At 32.2% G+C, this 22,359-nt stretch overlaps 3 protein-coding genes across 9 annotated transcripts; all 3 read right to left on the reverse strand.

The window, feature by feature from the left end:
- Positions 1–483: 483 nt before the first annotated feature.
- LOC143202851 (uncharacterized) lies at positions 484–7,923 on the reverse strand. Its single transcript, XM_076414713.1, has 12 exons — positions 7,828–7,923; positions 7,489–7,775; positions 7,175–7,436; positions 6,949–7,119; positions 6,580–6,893; positions 6,241–6,510; positions 3,744–4,060; positions 3,525–3,678; positions 3,290–3,472; positions 2,976–3,236; positions 2,753–2,916; positions 484–2,688 (listed from the first exon to the last, which is right to left on the reverse strand). The coding sequence occupies exons 2-12, from the start codon at positions 7,515–7,517 to the stop codon at positions 1,193–1,195; spliced, it is 3,621 nt and encodes a 1,206-aa protein (XP_076270828.1). The 5' UTR covers positions 7,518–7,775; positions 7,828–7,923; the 3' UTR covers positions 484–1,192.
- A 105-nt stretch (positions 7,924–8,028) lies between these two features.
- On the reverse strand, positions 8,029–10,833 carry LOC143202852 (uncharacterized). 5 transcript variants are annotated; one of them, XM_076414716.1, is made up of 14 exons: positions 10,651–10,833; positions 10,427–10,602; positions 10,174–10,373; positions 9,984–10,091; positions 9,857–9,899; positions 9,778–9,798; positions 9,593–9,646; positions 9,480–9,539; positions 9,372–9,419; positions 9,262–9,303; positions 9,150–9,203; positions 8,813–9,085; positions 8,416–8,648; positions 8,029–8,355 (listed from the first exon to the last, which is right to left on the reverse strand). In XM_076414716.1, the coding sequence occupies exons 1-14, from the start codon at positions 10,731–10,733 to the stop codon at positions 8,119–8,121; spliced, it is 1,632 nt and encodes a 543-aa protein (XP_076270831.1). In that variant the 5' UTR covers positions 10,734–10,833; the 3' UTR covers positions 8,029–8,118. The 5 variants fall into 5 exon arrangements, with proteins under 5 accessions (XP_076270831.1, XP_076270834.1, XP_076270829.1 ...); XM_076414719.1 differs by having other exon boundaries at positions 9,044–9,085; positions 9,262–9,318; XM_076414714.1 differs by having other exon boundaries at positions 9,262–9,318.
- Positions 10,834–11,461: 628 nt separating this feature from the next.
- On the reverse strand, positions 11,462–21,925 carry LOC143202853 (uncharacterized). 3 transcript variants are annotated; one of them, XM_076414720.1, is made up of 19 exons: positions 21,771–21,910; positions 20,996–21,108; positions 20,353–20,523; positions 20,209–20,290; positions 19,900–20,157; positions 19,618–19,784; positions 19,272–19,487; positions 18,837–18,938; positions 18,498–18,784; positions 18,184–18,445; positions 17,958–18,128; positions 17,589–17,902; positions 17,250–17,519; positions 14,723–15,039; positions 14,504–14,657; positions 14,269–14,451; positions 13,955–14,215; positions 13,729–13,892; positions 11,462–13,664 (listed from the first exon to the last, which is right to left on the reverse strand). In XM_076414720.1, exons 2-19 carry the CDS (start codon positions 21,092–21,094, stop codon positions 12,169–12,171), a joined length of 4,974 nt encoding a protein of 1,657 aa, XP_076270835.1. In that variant the 5' UTR covers positions 21,095–21,108; positions 21,771–21,910; the 3' UTR covers positions 11,462–12,168. The 3 variants fall into 3 exon arrangements, with proteins under 3 accessions (XP_076270835.1, XP_076270836.1, XP_076270837.1); XM_076414721.1 differs by lacking the exon at positions 21,771–21,910 and adding an exon at positions 21,198–21,310; XM_076414722.1 differs by lacking the exon at positions 20,996–21,108 and having other exon boundaries at positions 21,771–21,925.
- Positions 21,926–22,359: the final 434 nt, after the last annotated feature.

A 22,359-nucleotide genomic window follows, 5' to 3' on the forward strand; every position in this document is an offset into this window, starting at 1 on the left:
TTGTATGGATATTGTCTGTTCATAGTTTGTTTATTATAACCTATTTCTTTAATTTTAAATTGGATATAATCTTTTTACTAGACTTTTAAAATTATAAGCTACCTTAATTCACCTTGAGATGGCACTGTATCTATGTTTTACATACAGCAATCTATAAGGTAAAAAAATATTTCCAAAAGCGTTCATAGATGACCCTACCAAAATTATTTAAAGGCGTAGGTAGATGTCGTCATATATAATATTGGTTTGGGCCATTAGAAAGCAAATTTTATACGTATACGTGTCTTTAAAATATATAGAAATAAAACTTGAGTGGAATACATATTTGGATGTCTTTTTTTATCTACTTGAAGGAGGCTACGATAATAAAACACTATAACTTGAATTCAACAAATTAGTCTATTAATATAGTTTTAAATAATAAAGTTGATAGTTTTTTTTTGAGATTAACGTATCCAATAAAATTTCAATAAAAACAACAAATGAAAATATTTTTAAATTATATTACAAATAGAGTTTACATGTAGATGTCACTACAATCAAATAAAATCATATTTTTCTTATTAACTACTCTCGTATTTACATTTAAAAATGTTTATTCATACAAAACAAATGTGATACTAAATCAGATTTAGTTCAAACTAAAATAGTATGAAAATGCCGTGATAAAAAATGTCAAAGCAATATGTATAATTTTAGAAATGAAAAACAGATGAATAACAAAAAAAACAACAGCTGCTTATAGACTTTCTAATATTGCTTGAAAATACAAATACTTCCATCCGTATATTAAGCAATATTGTAGAACATGCAGCTTTGTTTATAAATAAACTATTTGGGATTGATTTGAGGATACCGTTTCGATAAATTTCATTATAGGGTAATTTTACTGGTTAGCAGGACATTTCCTTTGGTCTCTGAATATGATTTTTTTTGTTAAATAAAATAACAATATCTTTTTTCTCTAATTGTACAAATTCGATTCAGAAATAAAACTACATCAATTGTCTGAGTAATTAAAACAGTCCAAAAACCAGCTGATTCACCCCATTCATATTCAACAATCAATGCACATTTTGAATTCCTCAAAAACCCTTATTATTTTACCAAGTAGTCTCACTAAGTATCAGTAATCTGTTCGGATTCAACTACTCAACCAGTTCTTTTGATCTTTGATTTACCGTACACTCGATTAACCAGTTTCCATAGCTATTTGACATTCCTCTTTATCAGTACTTGATTTGTTTATGCAATCATTAGAGTTAGTATCAATTTTAATAGGAGGGTCATTTACTGATAGAGATGGTTCAGTACTTACATCATCCGATGACTGTTTTACTACTTCAGGTGTAGAATGTTCTTCAGATTTCACACTAGAACATTCTTCAGCTTTTACAGAAGTATCAGGTTGAGTAGCTTTTTCATCGCTTTCGGTTTTATCGGAATTGCTACTATTGACATGAGCTTCACAATCGTTCAGAGATTCATCATTTATACTTACTAACGATTCAGCTTTAGATGAATTTTCCAGGTCATCATCTTGTTTTTTCTGTGAACAGATACTATCTTTATTGATAATGTCACTCTCGTTTGGATTTATTTCGACATTGATCACAGAAGCTTCATCAGGAACATCAGCATCTTCCTTAACCTCCACTACGTTTGGGGATACATTGATTTGTACACTTTCAGACAAGTCCGAACAAACGCTAATCACTTCTACTGATTTTTCTTCCTGAATTTTGTTTGATTCTTGCTCTTCGATTAAAGGTTTAGTTAATTTATTTTCAGAATTATCATTATCGGTTTCTTCTTCTAATTTAACATCAACCGCATCCTGTAAAATTTCGGTCACAGTCTCATTTTCTTCTGTTACTATTTCATCTTGAACGCTAGAATCATTTTTCTTGTCTAAACTAGAAATATTATCTGATATTTCCACATTTTCTTTTGATACACTATTAGTAGCAGACACTGACTTTTGTGTATCTATTTCGTCAGGTTTATTTGAAATTTCTTTTAACACGTCACTATTCAGTTCATCCTCAATTAATGAGTTATTTTGCGATGATTCTTGATTTTCTACATCCACTACTGTTAAAACATTTTCTTCTGTTTGAAGTGGTTCATTTATAGATTCTTTACTACATGTCGGTTTTTCTGGGCATACACTAGTTATTTCTGGCTTCTCTTCTTTTAGAGAACTGGCCACATCTTCTGTTTGATTAGTTTTGTTTTCTTTTAAATCATTGATAGGTTTCAATAAATCTGGCGGCTTTTCCTTAACTTCTTCTGATTCCTGGTCCTTAACCAAGTTAATTTCTTGCTTAGGTTCTTGAAGAGGAAGATTTGTATTTTTGATATCTTGGGATAAATTCGTTGTTTCTTCAGAAGTTGTTAAGGCGTTTAAACTAGTTTCTGTAACATCTGATTTGAACCTTTTGGCATTTTTGGGTGCCGGTTTTGTTCTCTTGACTGGTATCTTCTCTTCTTTGTGTGAGGAGGACTCACTGAGAGAGTCTTCAGATCTCAAAATCAAGGCCTGTTTCTTGTCAGCTTCCTCTGGCTTTCGAACTAATCCTAGTACATCCAGCATACTGTGAGTAACAGAGGCACTTTTTGCATCGGAGACGGAAGGGTATGCCGATTTTCTTTCGCATATCGCCAAATGTTTTGCCAATTTGTTACCTGGAAAATATTATTGTGGTTTTAGTTCTAACACTGAGACTAATTATTGTCAAAATGTACATACCATCTTCACTACTATAACCGCAAACGCAAAACATTTCATAGGGTAGTGTACTGTTTGGAATATTGGACTGAAAGCTTTTACTACATTTTGCATTATGTTCTTGCATTGCATTCGAACAGCAAGTCGAGTATTGACAGTTGGGATTCTGGCAACTTTCAAAGGACCTACAGTAATAATAATAATAAGATTTATTCTAATTGGAAACGTTCAATATGTGCCTTACGGAAAGTGTTTTGGGTTATCCATCGGTAAATTACATTCTTTACATTTCAAGTTCTTGGATAAGTTAAAATAGAGGGTGTTAAAATTTATTCCTTCTGCGTCGCAGGGGTACTTATCCATTTTTGATTTCGGCACCATAACACCATTTCTTGGGGCCGACCATGGCACGAGACCAGTTTTGCCTCTTTGTGATACGTGCATTTTCATCTGATGTTCCTTCAACACATCCTTTTGAACGAACCAAAGATTGCACTTACCACACCTACCAAAAGGTCATGTAGAGTTCATGAATGAAAACATTAAACTAATACTAACCTGCGGGCAAATTGCTTTTTTTGGTGCTTTTGCAGATGTTGAAAGAAATAGGTCATGTTCTGTACAATATTGCGAGACGACGAAAAAACGGTAGTAGATTTAAGACAGAATGGGCATTGAATCGTAGGTCCGTTGTCATGTTGTTTGTAAAAATGATCAATTACTTGTTTATGATTAGAACACCTATAGAACATAATTCATAAAAGATGACCATGAAAATTAAAAGCAAACTTACCTGTAACCGCAAGTACCGCACTGATATGGTAATTCGGAAGGGCAATGCTCTTTGGACATGTGTTTTCCCAAAACAAATGGATTCATATATTGAGTTTCGCAAATCAAACAAACAAATCCGTTATCATGTTTCGTTTCGACAGGATGAGATGATGCTTTAAAAAATATATATTAACCAAAATAAATCACAATAATAAAATATCGAAATAATATGACCTACCGATATGTTTAAGTAAATCATTGGCCGTTGGCACACTAGCTAAACAATATCGACACATCTGACCGTCCTTAGAAACATTGTGAGCATGCTTAAACAGATGATTCATTAGTACTATGTTGTTATTAAACATTTCCTTGCAATACGGACACTTCATATTCAGAGTGACTTTAGTTTTAGGGGGATAGTTGTCGATAGTGCCGTAATAATAATTTTCTAAAGGAACCATCTGTTCTGGTACATCTGGTGAGGTTGATTTCGGTGGCCTATTCACCTCCGGTGTTACTGGCTGAGAAGCTTTTGGTAATTCCGTTTCTTTTCTGTAATATTTCGATAAAATATAGTAGTTTGATTCGAAGTTATTTTCATGCAAGGTATTGTAAAAGAAAGTTTATATTTGTTTAGATGTCCATGCGATCCCGTGGTAGACCTACACCTACTAATACAGTGAGTGTGGTAAATATAGCTCGTAAAAGATTGAAATATTCGTTCATAAAGTATCTCTTTCATTCGAAACTGGGTTGAAAAGACAAACATAAATTTACAACCATGCCCAAGCAGGATTGATTCGAACCCGCGACTACCGCAAGAATAGAACAAAAACTTAACGCTACACTACTGCAACATTTAATTAGTATAAAAAATAAAGCCCCAGGGTACCAGACAAAGACTTGTTAAACAGATAATGGAGCGCATTTCAATGTTTATTATTCAACTATATTGATGTTGCAATTCGAATTGCAAGCACTGAAACTTTTTCCTGGCGGTAATTTTTACCCTTAGTTTTTTGAAGATGCTTATGAATAAAAATGTGACCCTTTAATAATCAATTTTTCATTCAAAAATGTTTTTGATTTATTGCCTACATTTTTAAACGATTAAATATAACCTTTCCTTTGAGACACCACATATAGGCTATTGAAAATAACAGTGAACTCACGTCTGTCGCAATTTGTAAATTCATTTTAGAATCAGACAATATCGACAGAGAAGGAAACTTCTCATTTTATTCTAGTTAAAAACAGATGCAATGCTGCCTGTTATGTTCGAACATTAACCGAATCAGCCTACGAAAATCGCCTGCTTGTCAAACGTCTGCAAAATTATTCAAAATATTTGTTATAGTAACTACAGGTTATAAACGTTGTTTTAATGCTTCGCTTGTTTTAATACATTTCAAATCGCTGTTTATTATTACTCTGATTGAAAATGTCGAAGCCAGACAGAACAGAACAGGGACGAGATAATGGAGGCCCCCTCTTGCCAGTACAATATGTTAGAGAGGTAAGAATTTTACTGTTGAATATTAAGTTACTGAGGTTTTTATTGAAAATATGTTTTAGTGTGTTACAGCTGCACTGAATATTAGTATGGACATGGCCACTAAAATACCTAAAAAATGGTAAATATTATCTTGGATTAACCGAAAAGAAACCGTCCTCCTACAAAGCGGGTGATGAATCAAAATCAGCTTGGCGATAGCTCTATCAGAGATTAAATATATGAAATGTATAAAAACAGTGAGTAGTTTTTTTGAAATATAATACATCATTTAATACAATTATTTCGGAGGAAACTGTTAACTAGAACATTCCTTTATACAGTGTTGGGTAATATAAGATTTAAAAAGTGTAAAGACAATCCATGAAGAAGTCTAACGGAACTTTCAGATATTGCTTTTAAAAAATGCGATTTTTAAAAGCCTATAATAAAATCAAGGAAGACTTATTACTTCAAATTGTATATTGAGATGAGACATGGATATTTCAGAATGGGATTTTGAGAAAAAGGTAAATCTTGAAATAACAATTGATTAGGTTTTATCAGTCATAACATTTATTAATAAATCATTGCAGATATATTGTTCTTCATGCTGGAAACAGGAATGGTTAATAACTCCTTCAGTTTGGATACACTCGTTCAGACACATTAATGAAGGAATTGATAAATAAGTAAATAGTGAACAAATGTTAGATTCTTTTTGAATGCGGGAAGAGAGGGTAATGAGAGTGGAAACAACTAAAGGTAGGTAGATAATTAATGTATGATAACTGAAGGAAATTGTATTGTAGAGCGCGAAAGATTAACGTGCACAGATATGTGTGTAATTGTTCAGAATATACATGAGTGTTTGTACAATACAAGTAAAATACATTACTCGGATATAGAATTGGCCTCCAGGGGATACTCCTACATAAAAAAAAAACCTAGAACTCTACATCACACGTGTTGTTCAAATCAAACTGTTTGATAATTAATTGCAGTTTAAGCCCTTCTATAATATATGCATTAGATGTACTCTAAAGTAAAAATAACTAATACTTTTGTTTCATTATTTTATTTAGAATTTTGTTATATCAGAGCCATATATCAGAGTTATATTAGAAACTAAAACTCACAGTTAACGCGTCAGCATTGCGTCGTTTTGGCGTCATCAACTTAGATGACGTGACTTCACTGTTTTATTGAACGGACTATATCTTTGTTGCAAAAAACATACCTTTTACGTTTTTTTATCGCTGCTTCCACGGGGACTGGTTTAGGTGCGGGGTTTATGGGAGCCGGTGTGTACACATTATTTTTATTCGGTATTCCACAGTTCTTGAACGGATTCGATGCGATCCGATTCAATCTCATTATCAGACTTTGATTCGACTCGTACCGAGTTAGTTCAGCAAGATGGGCCACCAGATTGTCGAACGCTTGCGTCGACGTGGTTCCAAACCATTCGCGCCAAACTAATTCGTCCAAAAATTGTTGGATAATTTGCCTGTTGATAAGTTTAAACACATTTCGTCAACACATGTTTTCATTTCTCTATATATGTTTCGTTATTTACCGAGAAAGTAAAGAAAGCGTATTCTGGAACATTCTAGGAACAATTTTCCTCAAATACTCCATAATCGTTTTATTGGATGCGTTAGACTCGGAGGACGTAGATTGTAACACGTTTGTGAATCCCATCGAGTTCAGCGTTGCTTTGTCGACTGTTAGATCGGTTATTATGGTAGTGCTAGGATGTACCCATTGATTCAAAGGTTCAAGTATTTTAGAAAATCTCTTTCTATAGTTTCTATCTCCTTCGGCTAATGGTTCTACCGCTCGCAGTCGTATTAACTTCGAAGCAGTTTCCAATACACCCAGAACCTCTACCTATAATAGTTAATATTCTAATACTAAATAAAATAAAACTTTAATTCAAACATACCTTTACTTGACGGGAATTGCCATCTTGAGATGTAGTTCCAAGTGAAATAACACCCACTTCAACTTTTGAGTGAGCTCCTCCTAATTGCCTTACATGTGACTGCAATGCTGCGGTACACACAGCTCTTAGCCACGTGTAAATGCTTTTTACATATAAATTATCTACTTTCACCTAAAATTATATTCATATGATTAAAAAGTCCATGATATTCCATCCATCCATTTACCCATTGTGTGACATTTTGAATATTCGTTTGGCAGGCCCAATGGTACAAAATTTTCAGTAAAGTTAATGGTGGATGAGGAGCTCCTTCAAAAATTGACCCATTAAACACTGATACAAATCTCTGCGGGCAACATTCCGATATCCATACATATCCACCGGAATGCGGGAACTTCGTTACGTCACTGTACATGCCCAACTTCAGCTGATTAGATGAGTGCGCAGAACAAGTCTGTTGAGACTTTATCAATCCTTGCTGAATTAACCTAAACATAAAATAATTACATACAAATAGTGCTGATAAAAATAATAACATACCATTCCGTAGATTTTGCAGCTTGATACATTAAAACAGATTTAACTTTCGAATCTAACTTTGCTCTATCACTATTAACATCACTAGCCCTTAAGTGTGGTCTCGCAACGACCACTAAAGAAGGAAATGTCCTCCCTTGCAATTTATTGAACGATATTTCTTTACTATCGGGTAGAGGAGTTCCATCGTCAGTTGTAAGATCTACGATAGTTTTCGGTTTTGTAGTGCTACCAGTGGACAAACCACCTTCTACACTGTTCTCAGTTGGTTTAACACTTACTGCACTGCTCTGTAAAAAAATCATCAAATATTTCAGTATATTTATGAAACAGGAGTCTTACTGCTCTTGTAGTTTGCGTTGTTGATATATCTGTTGTACTTAGAGTGGGTGTTGCAGATGACACTCCTCTTTTAGAATTTGGTTTGGTCACAGGTGATGTTACCTGGTAATGAAAAAAAAGCTGATCACATGGTATTATATAACTTTAAACTATGATAATAGGAAGGGATAATAATATAAACTGGAATATAAAAAAATAAAATTTAACAAAAATAATTTATTAACTAAAAATATATTTCATCATCTTAACATCACTATGTTAACAATTTTACAAATGTTTCTTCTCTATGCTTTAAGAACAAATATAACATACATATGAGTCAATATGCAGCTTCTGATACAAAAATATCTCTCCTGAGGGATCGATCAAGAAAACAGAGCTATCCAAAAAGGGAGCAAGGAAACTTGTATTTAAACATAGTTTTGATATAAAACAAATGCATACTGATTTTGCAGCTGATTTTTTCCCATAATGTCTAGAATATGTTTTATTCGCTGATGGTTCCTTGATTATATATTCCGGTGTTATCTATCAATAAAATGTACATGTATTTAAGCATATCATGTAAAATCCTTTATGTATAATTACTTTTATTTCGCCCTCAGATTGCTTTGATAAAGTAATCGATGAAGATTGATCAAGTGGTTTCTTACTTAACATAGATCTAGGTGACGGTTGTGTTACACTTTCTTTCTTATCACATGCTATAGCTTTTCGTTTCTTTAATGATAAACGAGTGTCCATATTGGTAAAGTTTCGTTTCTTATCCGTGCTGTGTACAATTGATAAATCTGATTCTGATTTTGTATGTGACTGTGATTCTACAAAAGTTCATTTCTATTATTACATTATTACTATTTGATAAATAATCATTAAGTGCTTTCAATTTTCATTATTTAAATGAGAAAATTATGTCCTTCTTGCCAAAAAGGTTACACTGTGAGATTGTTAAATGTGGCCATAGATATCAAGGTACAATACCAACCTCTGATTATATTTTGTGTATTTTCAAATACCTCAATAGCTGTAACAAATTCATTTTTTGCTAGGAAATGGAATTGACAAGATTTAATTAAATCATCGATTTGATTTTTTACTTCTTCCTCTGCCTGTTTCCTTTCTTTATACACTGCTAATTGGCAGGGTTCTAAATCCTCCACCCAACATTCAAGATTCAAACTACGTGTAAGATCTGGACTTTTATGAATATATTTACCATTTGCAGTAATTGATGATGATTCTGAGACAAAATCTAGATCTGAAAGAAAAAAAATTATATATTAATACTATGTATATATTTTGATGATATTTTGTATATTCACCATTACTAGTTGGTAAGATCTGTGTCAAATGATCTACACCCTGTCCCATTTTATCTAAAAAAATAATTCATCTGTTTATAGATTATAACTAAATGTAAAAATATTTTGATACCATTGATAGTTAGTGGTTGTAGTATTGGAATATTTTGGCATGCTGGTTTATTTGAATCTAAAATATGTATATTAGAACTTATATTAGAAAGATAATAATTACACATTTACCATTTAGTGATAATAGCGGAACATTTTTGGAATCCAATCCCTCTAGGTCTAAACAAAACAATAGAAAAATATTGTTTGGTTTTATATTATTAGTTACATGTTGCTTACCACTGGTGATGATCTCTGATGATGTATTTTCTTCAGTAATATTTTTGAAAATAAATGGATCTATCAAACAAAATTTTATTTCAATTATATATAAATATATAAATTATACTTACTACTAGACTGTATAGATGATACTTCCGTGGGTATACTTTTAATGTCATCTTTATCTATGAAATAAGTTGGTAATGAAATAAACATGAACTAAACAGAACCATAATAGACAGAATAATTTCAACGATATTAAAAATAGGTTGCAACAGATTAGAAATTAAAACAGAAAACAAATTTTAACTCGTACCTGTCAAAACGTCCTCTTGTTCTAAAAAATATATATATTAATTAATATTTTATCAGTTAATAAACTTTTTTTATCTTACTAAATGATTTCTTAGAGGCTAATTTAGGCTTTTGAGTCACTTTCTACAAAAAAAACTTCTAGTTAATTTATTATAAAGTCAAACTATAATATTATAAGATATTATTTAACATTAAAGTTCCACTTACATCGTCTTGCAACGTTTGTTTTTTGAAGCTTTTAGAAATCTGTTTACGATTTTTTCCACTACGGGCTCGTAACTTAATCTTGAAATCAGACTTAAATTGTTTTTTGTCCTAAATATGTTGTCGTAAACCATCATGTAAAATAAAATGAGTAAATATCAATATATGAATAAAACGCTGATATAATTATTACGTTAGGTCTATTTGATACAGAATGATTTCTTGACACAGGCGGCAACGGCTTTGGAGTTATATCTTCATTATTTGACAATATTGTTGATAGATGCGTTGCTTCAATAGACTGTAAACTTGAAAACTGATTTTTTTGAATTGAAATATCCGTTTTTGGTATTACATTTGAATCAACATCAACAAAATCAATAGAAGTAATTTCTAAAATATATTATTATGTATCATATATATTAATTATTTATTTTTCTAAGTACCTGACGATGATACCTTATGACTTGACGATGGATTAAGTGAAGGCACTGCGTTCCGATTTAAACATCTACTACCTTCATAGACAAAAGATTTCGTTGTAAAATGAAGAGAACAAATACGATTTCTAGGGGACAGGTCACTTTCTTTAAGATTCAATGCTTTTTTCCAATCCGCTTTTCTAATAACATAGTAGTAAGACAAAAATAATTGGAAAGAAAATTATTACCTTTGTGGATCTCGTGGAAAGTTATGAAGACTTATAGTTGCGCTTTCTTTTTCGCCACAAAGCATACATTTTCTATAATACATTTTAAATACAAGTGAATTTGTTTCTCAGAATTGGTGACATAAGCTCCCATCCGTCAATTCTAACTTCTGAAAAGTAACATCAGATAGCGGTAGTATCAAATTATGTCCTCGAAACAGCTGATCGTAAGTTTAAAAAAGGATAAAACTAAATTTCAAATTTAATAGCGCCATCTGTGGTATATATTCTTTTAGCTTCGTATTTGAAACATTGTTTTATGCTAATATACGAAACATTTTTAATGTTTGTATGGATATTGTCTGTTCATAGTTTGTTTATTATAACCTATTTCTTTAATTTTAAATTGGATATAATCTTTTTACTAGACTTTTAAAATTATAAGCTACCTTAATTCACCTTGAGATGGCACTGTATCTATGTTTTACATACAGCAATCTATAAGGTAAAAAAATATTTCCAAAAGCGTTCATAGATGACCCTACCAAAATTATTTAAAGGCGTAGGTAGATGTCGTCATATATAATATTGGTTTGGGCCATTAGAAAGCAAATTTTATACGTATACGTGTCTTTAAAATATATAGAAATAAAACTTGAGTGGAATACATATTTGGATGTCTTTTTTTATCTACTTGAAGGAGGCTACGATAATAAAACACTATAACTTGAATTCAACAAATTAGTCTATTAATATAGTTTTAAATAATAAAGTTGATAGTTTTTTTTTGAGATTAACGTATCCAATAAAATTTCAATAAAAACAACAAATGAAAATATTTTTAAATTATATTACAAATAGAGTTTACATGTAGATGTCACTACAATCAAATAAAATCATATTTTTCTTATTAACTACTCTCGTATTTACATTTAAAAATGTTTATTCATACAAAACAAATGTGATACTAAATCAGATTTAGTTCAAACTAAAATAGTATGAAAATGCCGTGATAAAAAATGTCAAAGCAATATGTATAATTTTAGAAATGAAAAACAGATGAATAACAAAAAAAACAACAGCTGCTTATAGACTTTCTAATATTGCTTGAAAATACAAATACTTCCATCCGTATATTAAGCAATATTGTAGAACATGCAGCTTTGTTTATAAATAAACTATTTGGGATTGATTTGAGGATACCGTTTCGATAAATTTCATTATAGGGTGATTTTACTGGTTAGCAGGACATTTCCTTTGGTCTCTGAATATGATTTTTTTTGTTAAATAAAATAACAATATCTTTTTTCTCTAATTGTACAAATTCGATTCAGAAATAAAACTACATCAATTGTCTGAGTAATTAAAACAGTCCAAAAACCAGCTGATTCACCCCATTCATATTCAACAATCAATGCACATTTTGAATTCCTCAAAAACCCTTATTATTTTACCAAGTAGTCTCACTAAGTATCAGTAATCTGTTCGGATTCAACTACTCAACCAGTTCTTTTGATCTTTGATTTACCGTACACTCGATTAACCAGTTTCCATAGCTATTTGACATTCCTCTTTATCAGTACTTGATTTGTTTATGCAATCATTAGAGTTAGTATCAATTTTAATAGGAGGGTCATTTACTGATAGAGATGGTTCAGTACTTACATCATCCGATGACTGTTTTACTACTTCAGGTGTAGAATGTTCTTCAGATTTCACACTAGAACATTCTTCAGCTTTTACAGAAGTATCAGGTTGAGTAGCTTTTTCATCGCTTTCGGTTTTATCGGAATTGCTACTATTGACATGAGCTTCACAATCGTTCAGAGATTCATCATTTATACTTACTAACGATTCAGCTTTAGATGAATTTTCCAGGTCATCATCTTGTTTTTTCTGTGAACAGATACTATCTTTATTGATAATGTCACTCTCGTTTGGATTTATTTCGACATTGATCACAGAAGCTTCATCAGGAACATCAGCATCTTCCTTAACCTCCACTACGTTTGGGGATACGTTGATTTGTACACTTTCAGACAAGTCCGAACAAACGCTAATCACTTCTACTGATTTTTCTTCCTGAATTTTGTTTGATTCTTGCTCTTCGATTAAAGGTTTAGTTAATTTATTTTCAGAATTATCATTATCGGTTTCTTCTTCTAATTTAACATCAACCGCATCCTGTAAAATTTCGGTCACAGTCTCATTTTCTTCTGTTACTATTTCATCTTGAACGCTAGAATCATTTTTCTTGTCTAAACTAGAAATATTATCTGATATTTCCACATTTTCTTTTGATACACTATTAGTAGCAGACACTGACTTTTGTGTATCTATTTCGTCAGGTTTATTTGAAATTTCTTTTAACACGTCACTATTCAGTTCATCCTCAATTAATGAGTTATTTTGCGATGATTCTTGATTTTCTACATCCACTACTGTTAAAACATTTTCTTCTGTTTGAAGTGGTTCATTTATAGATTCTTTACTACATGTCGGTTTTTCTGGGCATACACTAGTTATTTCTGGCTTCTCTTCTTTTAGAGAACTGGCCACATCTTCTGTTTGATTAGTTTGGTTTTCTTTTAAATCATTGATAGGTTTCAATAAATCTGGCGGCTTTTCCTTAACTTCTTCTGATTCCTGGTCCTTAACCAAGTTAATTTCTTGCTTAGGTTCTTGAAGAGGAAGATTTGTATTTTTGATATCTTGGGATAAATTCGTTGTTTCTTCAGAAGTTGTTAAGGCGTTTAAACTAGTTTCTGTAACATCTGATTTGAACCTTTTGGCATTTTTGGGTGCCGGTTTTGTTCTCTTGACTGGTATCTTCTCTTCTTTGTGTGAGGAGGACTCACTGAGAGAGTCTTCAGATCTCAAAATCAAGGCCTGTTTCTTGTCAGCTTCCTCTGGCTTTCGAACTAATCCTAGTACATCCAGCATACTGTGAGTAACAGAGGCACTTTTTGCATCGGAGACGGAAGGGTATGCCGATTTTCTTTCGCATATCGCCAAATGTTTTGCCAATTTGTTACCTGGAAAATATTATTGTGGTTTTAGTTCTAACACTGAGACTAATTATTGTCAAAATGTACATACCATCTTCACTACTATAACCGCAAACGCAAAACATTTCATAGGGTAGTGTACTGTTTGGAATATTGGACTGAAAGCTTTTACTACATTTTGCATTATGTTCTTGCATTGCATTCGAACAGCAAGTCGAGTATTGACAGTTGGGATTCTGGCAACTTTCAAAGGACCTACAGTAATAATAATAATAATAAGATTTATTCTAATTGGAAACGTTCAATATGTGCCTTACGGAAAGTGTTTTGGGTTATCCATCGGTAAATTACATTCTTTACATTTCAAGTTCTTGGATAAGTTAAAATAGAGGGTGTTAAAATTTATTCCTTCTGCGTCGCAGGGGTACTTATCCATTTTTGATTTCGGCACCATAACACCATTTCTTGGGGCCGACCATGGCACGAGACCAGTTTTGCCTCTTTGTGATACGTGCATTTTCATCTGATGTTCCTTCAACACATCCTTTTGAACGAACCAAAGATTGCACTTACCACACCTACCAAAAGGTCATGTAGAGTTCATGAATGAAAACATTAAACTAATACTAACCTGCGGGCAAATTGCTTTTTTTGGTGCTTTTGCAGATGTTGAAAGAAATAGGTCATGTTCTGTACAATATTGCGAGACGACGAAAAAACGGTAGTAGATTTAAGACAGAATGGGCATTGAATCGTAGGTCCGTTGTCATGTTGTTTGTAAAAATGATCAATTACTTGTTTATGATTAGAACACCTATAGAACATAATTCATAAAAGATGACCATGAAAATTAAAAGCAAACTTACCTGTAACCGCAAGTACCGCACTGATATGGTAATTCGGAAGGGCAATGCTCTTTGGACATGTGTTTTCCCAAAACAAATGGATTCATATATTGAGTTTCGCAAATCAAACAAACAAATCCGTTATCATGTTTCGTTTCGACAGGATGAGATGATGCTTTAAAAAATATATATTAACCAAAATAAATCACAATAATAAAATATCGAAATAATATGACCTACCGATATGTTTAAGTAAATCATTGGCCGTTGGCACACTAGCTAAACAATATCGACACATCTGACCGTCCTTAGAAACATTGTGAGCATGCTTAAACAGATGATTCATTAGTACTATGTTGTTATTAAACATTTCCTTGCAATACGGACACTTCATATTCAGAGTGACTTTAGTTTTAGGGGGATAGTTGTCGATAGTGCCGTAATAATAATTTTCTAAAGGAACCATCTGTTCTGGTACATCTGGTGAGGTTGATTTCGGTGGCCTATTCACCTCCGGTGTTACTGGCTGAGAAGCTTTTGGTAATTCCGTTTCTTTTCTGTAATATTTCGATAAAATATAGTAGTTTGATTCGAAGTTATTTTCATGCAAGGTATTGTAAAAGAAAGTTTATATTTGTTTAGATGTCCATGCGATCCCGTGGTAGACCTACACCTACTAATACAGTGAGTGTGGTAAATATAGCTCGTAAAAGATTGAAATATTCGTTCATAAAGTATCTCTTTCATTCGAAACCGGGTTGAAAAGACAAACATAAATTTACAACCATGCCCAAGCAGGATTGATTCGAACCCGCGACTACCGCAAGAATAGAACAAAAACTTAACGCTACACTACTGCAACATTTAATTAGTATAAAAAATAAAGCCCCAGGGTACCAGACAAAGACTTGTTAAACAGATAATGGAGCGCATTTCAATGTTTATTATTCAACTATATTGATGTTGCAATTCGAATTGCAAGCACTGAAACTTTTTCCTGGAGGTAATTTTTACCCTTAGTTTTTTGAAGATGCTTATGAATAAAAATGTGACCCTTTAATAATCAATTTTTCATTCAAAAATGTTTTTGATTTATTGCCTACATTTTTAAACGATTAAATATAACCTTTCCTTTGAGACACCACATATAGGCTATTGAAAATAACAGTGAACTCACGTCTGTCGCAATTTGTAAATTCATTTTAGAATCAGACAATATCGACAGAGAAGGAAACTTCTCATTTTATTCTAGTTAAAAACAGATGCAATGCTGCCTGTTATGTTCGAACATTAACCGAATCAGCCTACGAAAATCGCCTGCTTGTCAAACGTCTGCAAAATTATTCAAAATATTTGTTATAATAACTACAGGTTATAAACGTTGTTTTAATGCTTCGCTTGTTTTAATACATTTCAAATCGCTGTTTATTATTACTCTGATTGAAAATGTCGAAGCCAGACAGAACAGAACAGGGACGAGATAATGGAGGCCCCCTCTTGCCAGTACAATATGTTAGAGAGGTAAGAATTTTACTGTTGAATATTAAGTTACTGAGGTTTTTATTGAAAATATGTTTTAGTGTGTTACAGCTGCACTGAATATTAGTATGGACATGGCCACTAAAATACCTAAAAAAATGGAAAATAATATCTTGGATTAACCGAAAAGAAACCGTCCTCCTACAAAGCGGGTGATGAATCAAAATCAGCTTGGCGATAGCTCTATCAGAGATTAAATATATGAAATGTATAAAAACAGTGAGTAGTTTTTTTGAAATATAATACATCATCTAATACAATTATTTCGGAGGAAACTGTTAACTAGAACATCCCTTCATAAAGTGCTGGGTAATGTAAGATTTAAAAAGTGTAAAGATGTCTAACGAAAGAAGAAGAGAAAGAGAACGATGAAGAAGTCTAACGGAACTTTCAGATATCGCTTTTAAAAAATGCGATTTTTAAAAGCCTATAATAAAATCAAGGGAGACTTATTACTTCAAATAGTATATTTAGATGAGACATGGATATTTCAGAATGGGATTTTGAGAAAAAGGTAAATCTTGAAATAACAATTGATTAGGTTTTATCAGTCATAACATTTATTAATAAATCATTGCAGATATATTGTTCTTCATGCTGGAAACAGGAATGGTTAATAACTCCTTCAGTTTGGATACACTCGTTCAGACACATTAATGAAGGAATTGATAAATAAGTAAATAAATCGTGAACAAATGTTAGATTCTTTTTGAATGCGGGAAGAGAGGGTAATGAGAGTGGAAACAACTAAAGGTAGGTAGATAATTAATGTATGATAACTGAAGGAAATTGTATTGTAGAGCGCGAAAGATTAACGTGCACAGATATGTGTGTATTTGTTCAGAATATACATGAGTGTTTGTACAATACAAGTAAAATACATTACTCGGATATAGAATTGGCCTCCAGGGGATACTCCTACATAAAAAAAAAACCTAGAACTCTACATCACACGTGTTGTTCAAATCAAACTGTTTGATAATTAATTGCAGTTTAAGCCCTTCTATAATATATGCATTAGATGTACTCTAAAGTAAAAATAACTAATACTTTTGTTTCATTATTTTATTTAGAATTTTGTTATATCAGAGCCATATATCAGAGTTATATTAGAAACTAAAACTCACAGTTAACGCGTCAGCATTGCGTCGTTTTGGCGTCATCAACTTAGATGACGTGACTTCACTGTTTTATTGAACGGACTATATCTTTGTTGCAAAAAACATACCTTTTACGTTTTTTTATCGCTGCTTCCACGGGGACTGGTTTAGGTGCGGGGTTTATGGGAGCCGGTGTGTACACATTATTTTTATTCGGTATTCCACAGTTCTTGAACGGATTCGATGCGATCCGATTCAATCTCATTATCAGACTTTGATTCGACTCGTACCGAGTTAGTTCAGCAAGATGGGCCACCAGATTGTCGAACGCTTGCGTCGACGTGGTTCCAAACCATTCGCGCCAAACTAATTCGTCCAAAAATTGTTGGATAATTTGCCTGTTGATAAGTTTAAACACATTTCGTCAACACATGTTTTCATTTCTCTATATATGTTTCGTTAATTACCGAGAAAGTAAAGAAAGCGTATTCTGGAACATTCTAGGAACAATTTTCCTCAAATACTCCATAATCGTTTTATTGGATGCGTTAGACTCGGAGGACGTAGATTGTAACACGTTTGTGAATCCCATCGAGTTCAGCGTTGCTTTGTCGACTGTTAGATCGGTTATTATGGTAGTGCTAGGATGTACCCATTGATTCAAAGGTTCAAGTATTTTAGAAAATCTCTTTCTATAGTTTCTATCTCCTTCGGCTAATGGTTCTACCGCTCGCAGTCGTATTAACTTCGAAGCAGTTTCCAATACACCCAGAACCTCTACCTATAATAGTTAATATTCTAATACTAAATAAAATAAAACTTTAATTCAAACATACCTTTACTTGACGGGAATTGCCATCTTGAGATGTAGTTCCAAGTGAAATAACACCCACTTCAACTTTTGAGTGAGCTCCTCCTAATTGCCTTACATGTGACTGCAATGCTGCGGTACACACAGCTCTTAGCCACGTGTAAATGCTTTTTACATATAAATTATCTACTTTCACCTAAAATTATATTCATATGATTAAAAAGTCCATGATATTCCATCCATCCATTTACCCATTGTGTGACATTTTGAATATTCGTTTGGCAGGCCCAATGGTACAAAATTTTCAGTAAAGTTAATGGTGGATGAGGAGCTCCTTCAAAAATTGACCCATTAAACACTGATACAAATCTCTGCGGGCAACATTCCGATATCCATACATATCCACCGGAATGCGGGAACTTCGTTACGTCACTGTACATGCCCAACTTCAGCTGATTAGATGAGTGCGCAGAACAAGTCTGTTGAGACTTTATCAATCCTTGCTGAATTAACCTAAACATAAAATAATTACATACAAATAGTGCTGATAAAAATAATAACATACCATTCCGTAGATTTTGCAGCTTGATACATTAAAACAGATTTAACTTTCGAATCTAACTTTGCTCTATCACTATTAACATCACTAGCCCTTAAGTGTGGTCTCGCAACGACCACTAAAGAAGGGAATGTCCTCCCTTGCAATTTATTGAACGATATTTCTTTACTATCGGGTAGAGGAGTTCCATCGTCAGTTGTAAGATCTACGATAGTTTTCGGTTTTGTAGTGCTACCAGTGGACAAACCACCTTCTACACTGTTCTCAGTTGGTTTAACACTTACTGCACTGCTCTGTAAAAAAATCATCAAATATTTCAGTATATTTATGAAACAGGAGTCTTACTGCTCTTGTAGTTTGTGTTGTTGATATATCTGTTGTACTTAGAGTGGGTGTTGCAGATGACACTCCTCTTTTAGAATTTGGTTTGGTCACAGGTGATGTTACCTGGTAATGAAAAAAAAGCTGATCACATGGTATTATATAACTTTAAACTATGATAATAGGAAGGGATAATAATATAAACTGGAATATAAAAAAATAAAATTTAACAAAAATAATTTATTAACTAAAAATATATTTCATCATCTTAACATCACTATGTTAACAATTTTACAAATGTTTCTTCTCTATGCTTTAAGAACAAATATAACATACATATGAGTCAATATGCAGCTTCTGATACAAAAATATCTCTCCTGAGGGATCGATCAAGAAAACAGAGCTATCCAAAAAGGGAGCAAGGAAAGTTTCTCAAAATCGATGTTTTTTTCGACTTACATTAATATTGCCCCTGGACCTGGTCGCCGGCGGAGTAGGTTGAGGCGGTGGCGGTTGAACGGCAGGTATTTTTTTTAGTGTAGACCTAGTTGTAACTGATATTTGTGGTGTCGGCGATGGCTGTATTACCGGAGGTTGTCTTTTGCCCCTAGTGGCTCTATTCAGTCTTTGAGATGGTGTACTGGGGCTAATAGTTGGTTGAGCATTCGTAGTTGACTAAAATAAGTAAAACAGAATTACTCTTTGGCTTTTTAATTGCATGCATATGTTTAGATTATTAAAATACTATTGCATGCAAAAATAATTACTTTGAAACAAATTATGAATAGAAATAATATATACTAACTTTTGATATTGGTACTTTTCCTACTTTGTTGCTAGGCGTTTGCGGTGATGAAGAAGACCCAAGTACCAAACCTAAACGAGAATCCATCACAATTTGATAACTGGGCTGTTGTGTTGGAACAGTACTATTTAGTACGATTGGAGGTTTGTTATTTGATGCTTGAACAGCTAAAACCACAAAGGTCCCGAATAATTATTTGTTTAACATGAAAGGGTGCTGATAAATATTTCAAGCAATATGTACACATTGTTAACAGTCCTCCTTCTATTTTTTTAACCCTACCTTGTATTGTTTTCTGCACATGCTCAGACACTTCAACAATTGTAGTTAGATCACCTTTCTCGACAACTTCACCTTTACACTCTCGAATTAATTCATCCAGTTTGGTCTGTAAAGCTGTTTCCTCTTCCTTGAGCTTCTTATTTCTTTCTAATTGACAGGGTTCCAATTCTTCTACCCAACATTCCAGATCCAAATTATTTTCAACATTGTGATTGGTAATATTTGGTGTAATGCTCTTCAGCACTAATACTTCTCTGTCTGGAAGAATTACATGTACTACGGCAGTGTATTATATTGAAAAATAGTTACCATTGCCATCTGAAGATTTTCTATGGGTTAATTTATATTTCTTTTTAGGGGGAGGCACAACTGCTGGTATTGGTATGACATCCTAATAAGACATAAAAAAATTACATTTATAATTATCGACTAAAATTCTGACATTTAACTTACATCATCGTCATCTGGTATTTCCACAGTATCATCCTCATCCTCCAATAACATTTGCATCTGTTTAAGAGCCTCTTTACTAGCTGCTCTCCTAGACTGATGTCTGGATCGTGCAGAAAACTCTTGTTTTTCATGCTTGTCATGTTTTTTGGAGATTACCCCTTCAAGTTTGCTCTGAAATAGAAACATAAAAATCAGTATGACATTTGTTTTATATATCATTAAGTGTGCCTTTTTAGTGCATAACAAATTTTTCTTTAATTTTAAAATAACACTGTTAATAAATAATACGATAATAATGAAATAAGTATGTTCTGGTACAACAAACACTATGTTACAAAATTTCATTATGCTAAAAAAACCAAAAACAAAAATGGTTCATATGAAAATCACACTGAATCAGTATTCCCTAAATTTGCTTTGATCACAGGTAATTGATATTGTATACAATTGAAACATATTGAAATTTTATATTTCAAAAATTCACTACTGAGAAATTGAATATATTATATTCCTGGACAGACAACGAAATACAAAAACCATAACCCAACATGGACATGAACAATAATACCAGTGATGTCTGTCCCAAAAGTAATGAGAATGATTTATTACAAAGCTGTTATCGATAGTATTTATAAGTCAATACCATCTCCTTTGAGGTATGCTCCGTTAGAATGCATGCATACTTCCCAGCTCTTCGGTCTTTCCGGATACACATTTTGGTAATCTTCTCCCGTTGCATCATTGCAAGTAGTATTGCTAAATAAGAAACAAAAAAACCTTCCTTATTACTTCTGAGACAAATTTTATTATACAATCAATAGAAATAGGTTGAATATAACTTTTACCTTAAAATTTGAAAAGCGATTACTAGAGATTTTGATATAAATATTTTATATATATATATATACATATAAATATATATATATGTATAACCAAGAAAGCCCAAAAAATAAAAAATATTTGCAGAATAAAATCAAATCTTCATATACGATATATACAAATATATATATTTCAAGGACAAAGCAGTTCTTAAGAATTTACTTCAGCTGATTTTGTAAATAGTTTATCCATATTACTATTTTTTATATACAGCGATAACAAACATGTTTTAAAATTTAAACATTCATTCATGTAAAAATGGTTAAATTTATATTAAAACTAAAAATGTTTTGGTCAATTTTCTTCTGAACTAGAGGGTTATTTTCAAACTGTGTTGCTTGTTTAAAGAAAAATATGCTCTAAAACGGTCCGATTTATTCCAATAGGGAAGTATGTTGTTAAAAAAGAAATGTTTATAGGGGTTATTGAATTGTTTTTGAAATTTTGTTCAGAATGTGTCAAATTATGGCGGCTCACGAGTGTATATAGAATACATTTGATTCACCCGATAATAATTAGAAAAGTTAACGACTACGAACCTTTTTACCCATGACAATAATCAGTCCAAAACTCATCAATTAAAGACACAAAACTGTGTAATAAGTTCATTAAAATTCTAAAAATAACCACTCATACTCAAAACACAACAATGAAAGGCGGCCATTTTGATCAGTTGATGCGTTCAGTAGAAACTTCAATTTCAGTATAAATATGTCTAATATTTTCTTATACATTATTTTATTTAAATTATGGGTGAATATACTACCAAGTACATTTAAAACATAATTAATTAAAATATAGAATAATTGAATTATAGGTTAGTTTTAAAATTAGTTGTTAATTCTGTTGCACATTCAAACATATACAAGGCAAAAGAAATACTTCTTAGTCATAAACACTATTTAGAAAGAAAATATTTTTTATATAACTATAGATTTTATATATAAAATAAAAATAACGTGAAGTTAAATAATTTGTTGAAAAATTTTGATATTATCTTTTTTGAAAAGAAACGTTTTGATGAATAATAACATTTTTGATTTAATAGTACCTATATGAAAAATCATTATATAACATTTCATCAAATTATATCCGTAGAAAAAGTATATATCAATTATTTAAGACACC

The sequence above is a fragment of the Rhynchophorus ferrugineus genome, unplaced genomic scaffold, assembly GCF_030347505.1.
Source record: "Rhynchophorus ferrugineus isolate W39M unplaced genomic scaffold, kcgeb_rfMv2 rfM9, whole genome shotgun sequence".
Lineage (NCBI taxonomy): Eukaryota > Metazoa > Arthropoda > Insecta > Coleoptera > Curculionidae > Rhynchophorus > Rhynchophorus ferrugineus.

What these genes read in the sequence shown, in the direction of transcription:
- LOC143202852 (XM_076414714.1), bottom strand. Translation starts at nt 10,733, where the DNA reads ATGTATTATAGAAAATGTATGCTTTGTGGCGAAAAAGAAAGCGCAACT. An exon ending in ACAAGAGGACGTTTTGACAG is followed by an intron (nt 9,647 to 9,777) that starts GTACGAGTTAAA and finishes CTTATTTCATAG; the next exon opens with ATAAAGATGACATTAAAAGT. An exon ending in TACACAAAATATAATCAGAG is followed by an intron (nt 8,649 to 8,812) that starts GTTGGTATTGTA and finishes GAACTTTTGTAG; the next exon opens with AATCACAGTCACATACAAAA.
- LOC143202853 (XM_076414720.1), bottom strand. Translation starts at nt 21,094, where the DNA reads ATGATGCAACGGGAGAAGATTACCAAAATGTGTATCCGGAAAGACCGA. An exon ending in GAAAAGTACCAATATCAAAA is followed by an intron (nt 19,488 to 19,617) that starts GTTAGTATATAT and finishes TACTTATTTTAG; the next exon opens with TCAACTACGAATGCTCAACC. An exon ending in CAACACAAACTACAAGAGCA is followed by an intron (nt 18,785 to 18,836) that starts GTAAGACTCCTG and finishes ATTTTTTTACAG; the next exon opens with AGCAGTGCAGTAAGTGTTAA.
- LOC143202851 (XM_076414713.1), bottom strand. Translation starts at nt 7,517, where the DNA reads ATGTATCAAGCTGCAAAATCTACGGAATG. An exon ending in TTCAAAATGTCACACAATGG is followed by an intron (nt 7,120 to 7,174) that starts GTAAATGGATGG and finishes ATATAATTTTAG; the next exon opens with GTGAAAGTAGATAATTTATA. An exon ending in AAAAAGCAATTTGCCCGCAG is followed by an intron (nt 3,237 to 3,289) that starts GTTAGTATTAGT and finishes ACCTTTTGGTAG; the next exon opens with GTGTGGTAAGTGCAATCTTT.